We start from the raw sequence: 13674 nt of genomic DNA on the forward strand, positions 1-13674 counted from the left end.
CATAACTCTTATTTCACTCTAAAAAGTGATTCTCAATTTACTAGTGCCCTAGTGATGAGAGGCACGTTACCGTTCAATAAAATATACTAATATTTTTTAGGGAAAATGAAGTAAATTAGTAGTCGATTGGGGAAAAATATTAATCTTTATTTCCATCACATTGCCTATTCATTTTTCTAGCAATATATCTCACTAGAATGATGGTAATTCAGTTGGAAACAGGTCGGGGTGAGAGTATGTGTTCGATCCTTCATAATATTATCTTTTGGAAAAGTTTAAAGCCTTAATCTCAAGACCCGTCCCAAATCGAACTAGTCGCGAAGCGATAAATCGATTGGAATATCTTTAAAAAAAAATTACTCCAACTGTAAATCAACTTGTATTTTCGTAGTATAGATTAATCAAATACTATTGTGACGGTGGTCAATGGGTCACTATAATGATAATAACTACCTCTCTAACCTTAACTACATAACATTTGAGAATTGGAAAATTATTTCTTCCACTAGTGTCACCGGCAATAGTAAATGAAAAGTATTTTATTTCTGTTATTTTCTTGAAAACGATCGCTTTCTTTTATGTTTTTATTCTTTCTATAACTACATAACCGCTCTATAGTTTCCGAATGGACAATCTGATAATTGATATGTTGAATTTGTTTGACATGGACGAATTAGTCGTATAGTTTATAACGCTTAGGTGTTTGAATTAGATGTTGCAATCAGATTAATTAATGTCATACATTTTTTTGGTGAAACTTTTCATTGTATTAAAAGGGTACCACTAGAATTGATCTAGTGATGAAGGGTTTGGGTAGGTTATATTAGGTTATGTGTTTAATTTTTACTTGTATCCAAATAAATAAATAAAAAGGTAATCCTTTTGTAATCAGTGGCTCCGCCACTTGGCTCTTAGGTGGTGTCTTGGCACCGGCTAATTTTCAAAAATGCTACATATTTTTTTTAAAAATTATAGTATGACCTTAATATTGGTTAGGTTTTTAAAAATAATACAACATTGGTACTAGGTAGATTTTACTAATTGAATCTTTCGGCACTGGCTGGATCTTCTCCCTGGCTCCGCCACTCTTTGTAATCATCATGTAAATTTATGATTATAATTATTATAAGGGTAAAACGAACTTCTACTCTTATTTATTGCTTTAGTTACATTTTTCATTCTAGTATATTAACTTAAAAACGTTATACTCTAATTTAACGAAATATGCTGTAGTTTTTCATATATTTTGATTGTAAGTATTAACATAATAAAATACACTTATTGTAGACATAACCTTCGGTTGAATAAACACGACTAAAGACAAAAGGGCCCTCTATGTGACCACTCACGAGCAATGCCACCGTCAATCTTCGGGTCCTCCTTCAAGCTTCTTCTTCACCAAGGGAGGCTTGGGGTCCTACACTCCTACAGTCCTACTGTTGTTTCATGTGCAATAATGGAGCTTCCATTTTAACTTCTTTTGACTTCTAGTTCTTGTCCGTATAAGAAAACAGGCAGTGGCTTTCGATTTTATCTTCTTTTATGAATCCATATATGGTGTTTTTCTATTCATGACTGCTACATATAGCTGTAAGATTCAGGTCCTGTGCTCCTATTTTCAGTTGATGTTAAGTATTCCTGCTGCAGCAAGTTTGAGTGCCTAGAAAATAAAATCGAATATAATTTTGATTAGAACAGAAATCTATTGAGTTGGTCAAGACGCATGAGTAATTTTATTTTTTTTCTCAATATGTGTGGGGAGAACCTTTTCTGGATTTAAAAAATGAATATTGTACATGTCTGTTTCTTTTATTTTTTACAGATTAAATTCTTGATTATATTTAGTCAGAGACTCTAATAAGACGTCAAATAACTAATTTTGATTTTTTTATATCTCTTTAATCTATAAATTCATTGGTTGCATTGCTGCACTTAAAATTTTGCAATCCGCTAAGATCAGTGAGGGGTGGAAATGAATTGGGTTAGGTTAGACTATGTTTTAAATATGTTAAGTCTCTATAAAATATTTTAAATTTGACTTGATTTATTAGCCGGATGTAAATCAAATTATAAGTTTAAAAATAAAAACCAAAAGCTTTTATTTTGTTAGTCTGTTTATGTCTATTAAACATTCAAGAAATAAAAATAATAATCAAAATAATATTTATTTTATTATTTAAATAATAAATTTATTTATTTAATTTAAAATGAATTATATAATATAAGTCAATCTCTAAGTTTATAGACCAGGCATTATAAAAAAAAATTATAACCTGTTTTTTAAATAAATTCTTTTGAAGGTTTGGATTTGCTCTATTTTACGAGATATAATAAATCAAGTTTAGTCTAATATAAATCGAGTTGTAAATCACTTATAAATTGTTTTATGAACCCAAATATCATGTACTCGGTGCGTAAGTTTTATTCCATTAATATTAAGGGCCGACTAAGATGAAAAGGAAAAATTACAACAAACTTTATCAAAAAAAAAATGTAATGTCAAATTTTTTTTTTTTGAGAGATTTAGTCCTGCAATGATATAGATGTTCCTGACTCGAATAGAATTGTCTCTGAATATCCGTGATTAATTTGGTTTAAGGCTTTCAAGTTGTTGAAGTAAATAACTTTTTTTTGTTTTGTATAAAAGTAAACATTTCAGTTAAGAGAAAGATTAGTTATGATAATGAAACCCTGTCAACTTTACCTAATTGTTTTATCTTTTTTTTTTATATATACATTTCTTACAAGCAGTATTGAATGATTGACCACAACAAGGTTTCAAATAGGGAAAGCTCAAAGTCGGTGGTCCCACATCACTTGGGTACTATGGATTGCTGTTGGGGGTCATCCATCACAAATTTCTTTTTTCGGCACAACCTGCATCGCCCTCCCTATGAAATGAAACTAAACAGTTTGATATCTCTTTCATTGTTAATTTTCTTAATAACCCGATAAAAGTTGAAAATGCAACATCGCAATAATAACACCCACATTTCCGAGAGAAAAACATCGTTTTCCATCCAACTAGCCATCTGCCACCTTTAAACCCCTTACCAGCAAAACATAACAATTAACAACCCGGCATTGTTTCATTCTCTCTCTCTCTCTCTTTTTTATATTGAAAAAATATTTTTATTTTTTTAATAATAGAATTTTATATTATTTTAAATAAAATGATACTATTAATGTATATTTATTTGTTTTTTATATTCTCTTTTCTATATAATATTTTCTCTTTCACTTTCCTACTAAATTATAGAGAAAAGAGAATATAAAAAAATAATAAAATAGAAAAAATATTTTTATTGTAACAAGAGATAAAGTTATTTTCTGTCGCCCAAAATAATTATTTTAAGATTTAAAAAATAAATAAAAGATTCTAAAAATTTTAATTTTATCTTGTATTATAAATTTTATCAAAATATATTGTATTTTTTTTATGTCGTTTTTTCCTGTTGCGACAAAAATGTTAATCCCATAAATATAAGTCAAAATGCAATCTTCGGCAGCACTCTGTTATATACTTTAAATTGGAATTAATATTTCTATAAGGTAATTTTATTCAAGTAAAAAGAAAAAAGAGAAAAATAAATATAGAACGGACACACTTTTATTTATTTATATATATATATATGTATATATATATAAAAGAAATAATTTTATATGTTAGAACAAGCTAGACATTAAACTAAGCTTTAAAATAAGAGAGCTTTTCCCTTTTTTATTTATTTATATTTTTTTTTTTAATTCTTGCCTAAAACTTTCATTTCCCATTTTACGCTTCGGTTTGGTTTTTTCCGTTAAGAGAGGAAAAGACAAAGCCCAAAAGCAACCACCGCAGACACAAAAAGCAAGAACCTACGCACGCAACGGTGGTGTTGTGTTTTCTTTTTTCCTTTTTTTCTTTTGTCACGATGATGGGTTTGAACAAACTCGGAACTGCGATCACGGTGATCACCGCCATCACTCTGGCGGCCCTCGCCGCCGAGATAATCTACGTGGTGTGGCGGCGCCGTCAGATGCTCCGTCCGCGCGTGCGCGTGGAGCCTCAGGAAGCTTCTCTTCAGAGCTCATCGTCTTCTACGGAGGAAAGAGAGCGTGAACTTGAGCTTGAGCTTGAGCAACAGGTTATGAAGTTGCAATGCCTCTATGGTCCCTCGAGGGTGCTTTTCACGATCAAGGAGGAAGAGAGAGAGGGATTAGACTCCGAAAACGGTTCCTCCGCTGAGTGCAGCGCTGTTAAGAACCCCACGGCGGTGAAAACGTCGTCTTCGTTTAGTGAAGCAATGGCGGTGGACGAGGTTGCTGTATCTGTGGAGGAGTTGTTGGTGTTGAAGGAAACGACGCCGTTCTCAACTCCGTGCGCTTCACCTCCGTACTACACACCGAACTCTTCACCAACTCGCGAGGCGTTTAAGGATAACAACGTTGGTAATGGATGAAAGGTATCAACACAACTTGATTAACGAAGTAAATAAATTTACGTTTTTTGTTTTTTTTTACCACTAATTTAGAATGTCAAGATTGTATTAGATTTTTTAGATTAGGGAATGGGTTCAATGTGTTTGAATTGCTGGGGCCATTTTTTAATTTTGATTTTTTTCTTTACAAAATTTAAAAATGAAATGAAACAATTAATGATGGATGAATGTGAAGTGAGTCGTACGAGAAAACCGTGGGCTTCAACGTTAATTAAATTAAATGCGGGCTTAGCTGTTTATGGTTTTTCAATTTTTGTGCTCTCTTCTATCTATGTCCTGATTTTCGAGTTAAAGTTGACGCTATTGAACGGACACTTCTCAGGCCTTGCACTTCCTCTGAATCGAGTCATTGCTCTTTATTATTAAAAGCCTCGCATGCTTTTTCCTTTTTACTTTTCTTGTTTTTTTTTTTTCCCAACTGTTTTTGTTTTGAATCTTTTGATGAATCCCTAATGCTATGCTTTTTACTAATGGGCCTTGGCCTCATCCTTTAGGCCTTTCAAACAGCGATGTGTTATCCATTGGATGTTGGGTTTGTATGACTTTCGTTAAGCACTCGTTAACAAAAAAAATAAAAAATAAACCTTTTTGAGTTTTTAATATAGGGAATAATATTTTTTTATGTCATAAGAGATAATTTTATCTTTTACACATATATTAAAGTGTGTGTGGCTTATGTGGAATCATGTGAAGAGAAGAGAAAGAAAAAGAAAATATAGAGATCACACAATATTATGTATGTATAGAAGATAAAATTAGCTCTTATAAATTATAATATGATAAACATTAACCCCTTTAATATAAGAAAAAATGTTTATCACGTAGTTGGAGATAAAGTTATTTCATTTTGGGGTTTAAGATAAAAATGCAAAGTGTTTTGAAAAATTTATTTGTCTCATTATAAATTTGAGAAATGTAGCTCTCATGTTGTTGCAATTTTTTTCTTTTTTCTTTTTTGTTTGCAGCAACACATAAAAAGTCAGGATAGGCAGAGGTTGACTTCTTTTTTTCATAAAAAAAAAAAAAAAAAACCAGTGGTTCCACTTTTTACTGGTACGGTGCAAAAAAATCTTATGTGGAAAAAAGGAGCCTATAAATTTTACGAAAATACTTTGTATTCCATTACGTCGTTTTGAAGTACAGCATACTGTAGGAGAAACATTAATATCTTTAATGTATTAAGATTCAAGATATTTTTTTGTGAATAAGAATTTTTTTAATTTCTTAATAATTCTCCTTGGAATATTCGTTAGCAAAATTATAAATTTGTTTATAAGTGTTGAGATATATAGTCCCACATTGGTTGTATGTGCAACTAATGTGGAGTTTATAAGGCTTTGGGCACTCCCATCCCTAGAGCTAGCTTTTGGGGTGGTGTATCTCAAGGTTCTTTACATAGTATCCGAGCTTGAGCCCTCACCGCCTCCCACTTTCAAGTGGAATTAAAATAAAATGCACAAAAAGTTAAACCAAAAATTGAAAAATTGGGCCTGTGCAATTCCACGCTTCTTGTCCAAAGGGCTCTTGCGTGAGGCCCAGTCTACCTGTACTAAGAAATTTCACAAGAGAAAGTGGGGAGCGGCGAAAGTGGGGAGCGGCGAGTCTCTGATACCATGTAAAGAACCTAGGTCACCACCCCAAAAGCTAGCTCAAAGAGTGGGAGTGCCCAAGACCTTATAAACTCCACATTAACGTGGGACTATATATCTCAACAAGAAATGAATTTAGGAACATATAAAAGGAAGCTCTCGTATGTTTCAATTTTCCTTTCAAAGCAACCCTACACCTATCTCGAGTACTGATCTCCATAAGAAAGTCATAAATCCATGCTCAAGAAAAATTTGTGCTGCAAACCCACAGAAACAACTTCGGAAAGAGGGAAAAAATAAAAATAAAGGCGCACTAATAAAACTAGTACTCATATACCCCTGAAAAAAAAATTACTTGTATTTACCATTAGAAAAATAATTACTTATGTAGCATTTGACAATCTTTTCGCTCAATTTTTACTAGTCAAATTGTTCTTCATCATTGAAGGTGATAGCTTACTCAATCAATAAAGTTTTGTGCTATTGATTGCAAAGACTATGTATGACTATTGCATCACAAACTATTTAAGGAAAAAAAATAAAAATAAAAATTAGTGATACCAAAACGGCAAAACCTCAAGCATACTAGACATTCGGAGTTGACAATGTTTCCTTTTTAGCTTCTGCTATGGATTTTCAATGGAACATAGAGTTGAAACAAATCAACCCATACAGCCATGGAATATACATCTGCCACAAATAAAATCTCTTGAAAAAATTTCATATAAAAACTTAACTTCTATTTTTAAAAAAATAGCAAAAAAGAATTCAAGACAAAGTATATGAAATCTTTTAAAAAAATTAAAACAAAAAAACTTACTTGAAGATAAAAATATGGAAATTTACCTACTTATATACAAGTTTACACATCTGGGCCAAAATCTAAAGCTCGGCCTAACACTGACGCAATATCAACAGCCAACCCATTATTATACCGTTACACGGGTCCTAATAGCCATAAATCCATCCCCTTTTAACTCTTGTCACAATGGTTTCAAAGGATATATTCTCAACGAGCAATGCCATATATCACGAATATTTTTTTATGAATTTGAATATTAAAAAAACAAATTATTATTGTTATAAACCTTGGGTCAATAAGTTATTAACTAATGAGAGAGGTTATACTTATTATTTCTTTTTTTTATTACTTCTTATTACCAAATCTTAATTGTTGATTTTGGTTAATCTAACGATTATAATTTATTGAAAATTAATAATTAATTAATAAGTATGACCCAATAAATTGTAATAGTTTGATTGACGAAAATCAACTATTAAAATTTAGTAATAAAAAAAAGATAATAAGGACAACTTCCCCTTGATTAATTAAGTGTTATTGTCTGATTACACGATTTAAATGGCTAACCTATAAAAAGTGGCCCAACCGCCCGACAATCATATCAGTGACCACGATCTATTGAGCTGGCTGATTAAAACTAGCCCAACCAACACTCATTTCTGTGACCACGATCAATAGAATTTGGTATAGGGAAACGTGGTACAATGACTTTTTTTAAATAAATAAAAAAAATTGTTCATAAACCCCCTATATATGGGATTTTTCTAATGTAGACCCGATGCACCATTTTTAAGGTGCACTTTTTTCCAAAACAGAAAAAATTTCTTGTACTTAAATCCTTTTCTTCTTCTTAAATTTCTCTTCTGTCCCTTTTTTTTTTTTTTAAGATAGGGACTCGGTCTATATTAAATAAGCTCCTATATATAGTATTTTATCACTTATATCCTTGCGTATTTTTTCTTATCAATTACCTGTGGTTATAATTTATTTAAATTCATCTTTAATACTATTAGTAATTGGACTAATTTATCCATTTTACCCTTAAAAATAATGTTATTTAAAAAGCATAATAAACATGAGACATATTCGGTCAGAAATCAATGAAACTAATATTCATTGCAGGAGAGATAAACAAGGGATGTATGCGTGGAGCTATAATAAGGAGACTGAGTCAAAGAGGTAACCGGTTAATCTCCTTCTTGAGTTCCCCCACTATGGTATCCCATAAATAGTTGTACTTGGGGAGACAAAGAAAAATACTCCTGGAATCAATGTGGCCGGTGGTGATGGATTTCTCGGTAAAGTGTTCTTCAATGGGGAGGAATGCTCTCTTCCTTCTATATATCCAAGCAGTGGTTTGAGAACTATGTTCCACCAATACCGACATGGAGCACGACATCACACTCTTACACGTTAAAAATATTTAAATTTTGACACGTTATGACACGTTTTGATATTAAATAATATTTTAAATTTATGTAGTATATATTATATTTAATATTCAATAATTTAATAAAAAAATAAAACTGAACGTATAATATCCATCAATTTTGCAAAGAAACATAACATAAGATGTAAATATTTAATATTATAAGGTGGTTTATGAATTTTCCCCCTTTTTTATATGAATTCTTTTAAAAAATGATTTGTTTTTGTTCAAATTATCAATCAAAAGACGAAAGAATAAACAAACGTGAGACTAGATTTTTTTGTATCAACCACATTGATTGTTTAGTTAAACTTTCGTAACTAAATTAATTAGGACTTGGATCGAGTCCTTTATACCATGCCTTAATTGGATTCAGTGACTCTTAACACATTGGTAGTGTCGGAGTCTATGCAAAAGTAAGATTTTGCCAACAAGCTGCATGCATAGTGATAAACCCCAGTGGTTCAGTGAAAACTACCTACCTACTTACAAATAGGTAGAGTTTTTATCACTTACATTTCGGCCTCAATCATACATTTATTTCATTGTCCAAGTCTTTCTAGTTCTGGTGAGGTATGGAGAAGTTGTGGTACATAGGTGTCCGGGGCTCAAAATGGCATGACATTATACCATTATCTGTGCTGTTGTATGAATGGATTGTGATTGATCAAGCAACGGAATTGATTCAACAATCATGGATGCACATCCATGTTAGCAAACACCAGCTTACTCTCGGTTTACATCTCCCGCCTTCGAGCTAGTACTCATAACATTATAGAGAAACATAAAATAGAATATAAAATTATTGATACAGTACCTTCACCTAATAATTTTAAGCTTTTAAGTTAAATTTATTGCTTTACATGCTATTAGAATCTATATGATTAAGTGATCACAAGTTTGATCCTTACATTATTTTATTAATAAATAATTAAATATTATATAATAGCTTAGCACATGTAGGTGGACTTGTGCATTATCCACCCTTTAAGCCCATTGAACACTTATTTGAGGGGTGTGTTAGAGAAATATAATATAAAATATGAAAACTTTTAGGTTGAATTATTTTGCTTTACATGCTATTAGCTTCTTTAACCAAGTGGTCATGAGTTTGATACTTATTGTAATGACTCTATTTTTTTATAAATAAAAAACATGAAATCACCATCAATTTTATTTAAATCGAAAAGTTTGGAAAATCTATTTTATTTAGCAAATCGGTCTTAAAAATTTTAAAATGGAAGTTTATGAGTCTAATTATGCACAAGGAAGAGTGAAAAATTAATATCATTGCATCCCTGATACATTCATTTAGAAATGATTACTTTAAGTTAATTGTGAAAATTATCAATAATTTTTAAAAATATTTGCTTTATTCTTTAAAAGATATATGTGAGTATTTAGAAAAAACAAAATAACAAAATTATGAAAATTTTATTTTAGCTTGACAAAAAAACTCCCACTGCAATATATTCTTTAGTGCAATGAGAGACTCAAAATTACATCATTCTTTAAAAATTACTTGTGGGGTTGTTAATTTAAATATTTTTTAAATTACAATCTTAATCTGAAAGATTCATTTATTTTGGACACTTTGAAATCAGTGTTATTAAAACTGGACGGACCAAACCTCCAACCGATCTGATTTGGTCATAAATTATGTTCAATCGGTGCTAACGATTTCGATTTTCTGGTTGAAACGATTCATAAAAATTGTGGCAAAATAATCTACCACAATTAGTGGAACTAGGATTCGAACTTGGCACCTAAGAGTAAGGGACTAAAAGGCTAATCACTAATGACCCACTAGTTGTTACATTTCCTATATATATAGATAGGGGAGATTATACTTATTATCAACTTTGTTATCGTTAGATCAAAATCAAATTAACGGTTCTCATTTGATGCTATTTTGTAATCATTAATTTGATTCAATAATAACAAAGTTGGCACTAAGAGGTAGTAAGAAAAAATGGTAGTAAGCATAACCTATATATTATATATATATATATATATATATATATATATATATAAATTCAAGTCAACATGTTCAACCAATGACCCACTAGATGAACCAGTGAACCATTGATCCAATATCTTGATCGAGTCGACTACTGGTAAGGGTTCAATAACACTAGTTTGGATCATCAAGCTTACACAATAAAAATGACTCTGGTGAAAGTCTCAGGGTTAACAAGATGGCTAAACCACCCGTATATAATAAATATTTTAATATTATTATGACTAAAATATTTATGATGAATTAAAATAAGTTTTGGATCATCAAGATACCACATCTAAAAAAATATAAACAAAATACGAAGGGTTTATCAATTCATGATTTTCACTGTAACTCAGTCACCAGTAACCCTACCCATTTTGTATGGTATCCTTTACATGATGTACTTTCTTGTTTCACCTTCATACTAACATTTTAACCTAACCATTTCTTCCAACATTGAACCGAGAACATATGCAGAGGCTACTAGGCATGAATATTGGCAGAAGGCTATATGTAAGAACTTGAACCGCTAAATTAGGAAATTAATGAGTTAAATATGATGTTAGGAAATATTTCATAATTGATGTAGGATAATTATGGGAAAATTATAATAATCTGTATAAAGTCATTTTTCAGTGGAAAAGTGCAAATACCGGGTATTTCACGGTATAAATGTGTACCAGTGAAGTGTCTCGAAAAATTAAAATTAAAATATGGTAATTCCTAGAAAAATGTCTAGGTTAAGAATATAAAGTTTGGTAAAAAAATAATTAGTAGAGCTCTTAGAACTGATACCGGCATATTAGTGGACAATGTGTTAAATGACTAAGACTTACTAAACCTCTTCATTTTCTAAAGACATCTACGTAGGCCTTTCTCCAACACTTGAACATTTCACTCTTCTCCCTCTCCAAGCTAGTTTGTGCTCTCTTCCATGGAGGTCAAGCAAGACACCACCTTTACACCTTTCTTCACCATTTGAACCTTGTAGACACTTGAGAGAACACCTTGTGAAGGAGAAAAACCCATTCTTGAGGGGTTTAAGTTTCTCTTTTTTTTTTAAAAAAAAGTGTGTCTTCTTGTGTTGTGGAGGGGCTTGAAGTCACTACACCTCCATTGGTGCATCAAGAAGCTTCCTTGTGGAAGAAAGAAGCAAGCTTCATCAAGCCAAACTCATGGAACCTTTGGACAGCAGCTAGAAGCAGTGTCAAAGCCTCTAAAATCCCCTTCTTTTTCTGTTTGGGGACCTTGGGTATGCAACTCACCTCTTTTCTTTGGAATTTCTTTGAAAAGATTGAGTCTTAAACATGTTTAATGAGTAAAATGATAACTTAGTGGACTAATAGCATGAACGTACCTAAAAATATAATATTGAACCTCTATGGACCTTAAAAATGGTACCTTGTGGGATTAATTCTTGAAAAATTGAGTTTCTGGTCAAAATTTGGGTTTTGCTGATGTTCTATCCGAGTACATCTTCAACCCTACCCGGGTAGTTGTTCTTCAGCAACTTACATGAGTATATACCCTGTTACCCGAGTACAGGAATCAACAGGGAACACAGTTTTCTAAAAATTCAATATCTCGAGCTACAGAGCTCCAAATTGAGTGCCATTTGGACTTATGTGAAGCTAACGCATAAGGGTACAACCATGTAAAATTTCATAGCCATTGGATAAGTTGTTTGATCTCAGTGTTAGTTTGAAGACGCATATTGGTTGCTGGAAATTCTGGTTGCAGTAGTCACTTTGCGAAAAACATAGCCGGAGCTATACAACTCCAAATGAGACATATAATATGTCGTTGGAAAGCTTAGATGTCTAGTTTAACATTGTAAAATATTAGAATTTTTGGTATAGAGATGCAACTGCAACTTTGAAAATGGTAAATACGGTTTTGTGCTTGGGGCTTTGGAAGAAGCCTGCAGTCACAAAACGAAAAAGAAAACGTATTCTAAATGTCATGAAATTGTAGAATCTGTTTATTAATGATATTTTGTACATAAAACAGAATGCATTTATCGGACTGTGTGACTGTTGGTGTGTCTCTTTATACCGAGCCTTTGGATAAGGATTTTGGCAATACAGTAAGCTTTCGTATCCTCGGTTTTACCCATTGATGGTTCCACTAAACCTCATGGAAGGATGGTTTATATGCATGATGTGTTTTTATGAAAATATATATGTTTATTTGATGAATATTAGATATGTTGTTGAGCTAGATCATTATTATAGTGCATTTGCCATATGTATATGTATGTGGAGTATTCCACATGAGACGGTAATCCCTGAGCATTTCGGGCCAACTGCAAGATGGTAACTCCGTGTGTGAGATACATGGTGGACTCCTTGTACTGTGGTTTGTAGACGTACTTAATGCCTACGTTTTTTTCTCAGGCCAGTAGGATGCATACACACATGACATGGACATATGTTGCATTGCACAGATATTTGCCAGCATACTATTGTTATCTTTTTTGAACTTATATTGTATATGTAAATGAGCTTGGGGTGGAGAGATCCTTGATGACCCATTGTCTTACTGAGATTTCTCATTTAAGATTTCACCCCATGTGGGGAACATTTTCAAGTACAGGTACTTCTGGGGTTGAGACCTCTAGTGGCAAGAGGTCGAAGTTGAGTTGAGATGATGCATGCGCTTAGCCATATTATTATGATTTATGCCTTGCTTTTATGTTTCATGGCTGTGGTATTTGAGACATGACTTGCTGACCATGTTGCTTTATTTGGTGAACGTGGAGTTCATGCCACATTGGTATAAGTTGTGTTTGTTTTAGACTGAATTGTAATGTTGTATCTGGAAATGGTCTGGTCTACGTGTTGTAGTTCCATGACTTGATACTTATTTGTATTATGAGGTTATTCAGTGTAGTTATTTATTGTAATTTACATACAGACAATATTTTGAAAAAGAATAAGTAAATTATCTGGTTAATATGATAAGGTTCATAATTGAAAAAAAAAGTTAGCTTCCGCATTTATTTAGCTGCGCTTATTACCATTTATATATTTAATACATTGGGTGCACACGGGGTGTTACACTATGCAAGCTAAACCCTCGGCTCTGGAAGTCAATAATACATGAATGCTTGTTGAACTACCTTAAAAAAACACCCAAAGGGTGTAAATGGGTCTTTAAAATCAAGTACAATGTCAATGACTCCATTGAATGCCACAAGGTAACGTTGGTTGCCAAGGGGTATGCCTAACTAGAGGAGGTTGACTTCTTTGACACCTTCTCTCTCGTGGCAAAGATCGGCACCGTCAAAACGCTTCTCTCTGTTGTTGTTACGAAGGGTTTGCACTTGAACAATTAAATGTCAACAACACTTTTCTTCACGACAACTGAAA

General features: G+C 32.2%; 1 protein-coding gene across 1 annotated transcript; it reads left to right on the forward strand.

The window, feature by feature from the left end:
• Positions 1–3917: 3917 nt before the first annotated feature.
• On the forward strand, positions 3918–4442 carry LOC133303551 (uncharacterized). Its single transcript, XM_061503468.1, has one exon. It carries the CDS (start codon positions 3918–3920, stop codon positions 4440–4442), a length of 525 nt encoding a protein of 174 aa, XP_061359452.1.
• The last annotated feature ends 9232 nt before the right edge of the window (positions 4443–13674 follow it).

This window comes from Gastrolobium bilobum, unplaced genomic scaffold (assembly GCF_033153095.1).
Source record: "Gastrolobium bilobum isolate Gb01-03AN ecotype WA unplaced genomic scaffold, APGP_CSIRO_Gbil_v1 utg12606, whole genome shotgun sequence".
NCBI classification, from domain to species: domain Eukaryota; kingdom Viridiplantae; phylum Streptophyta; class Magnoliopsida; order Fabales; family Fabaceae; genus Gastrolobium; species Gastrolobium bilobum.

Excerpts from the sequence above, each read along its gene's own strand:
- LOC133303551 (XM_061503468.1), top strand. The coding sequence starts at position 3,918 with ATGGGTTTGAACAAACTCGGAACTGCGATCACGGTGATCACCGCCATC.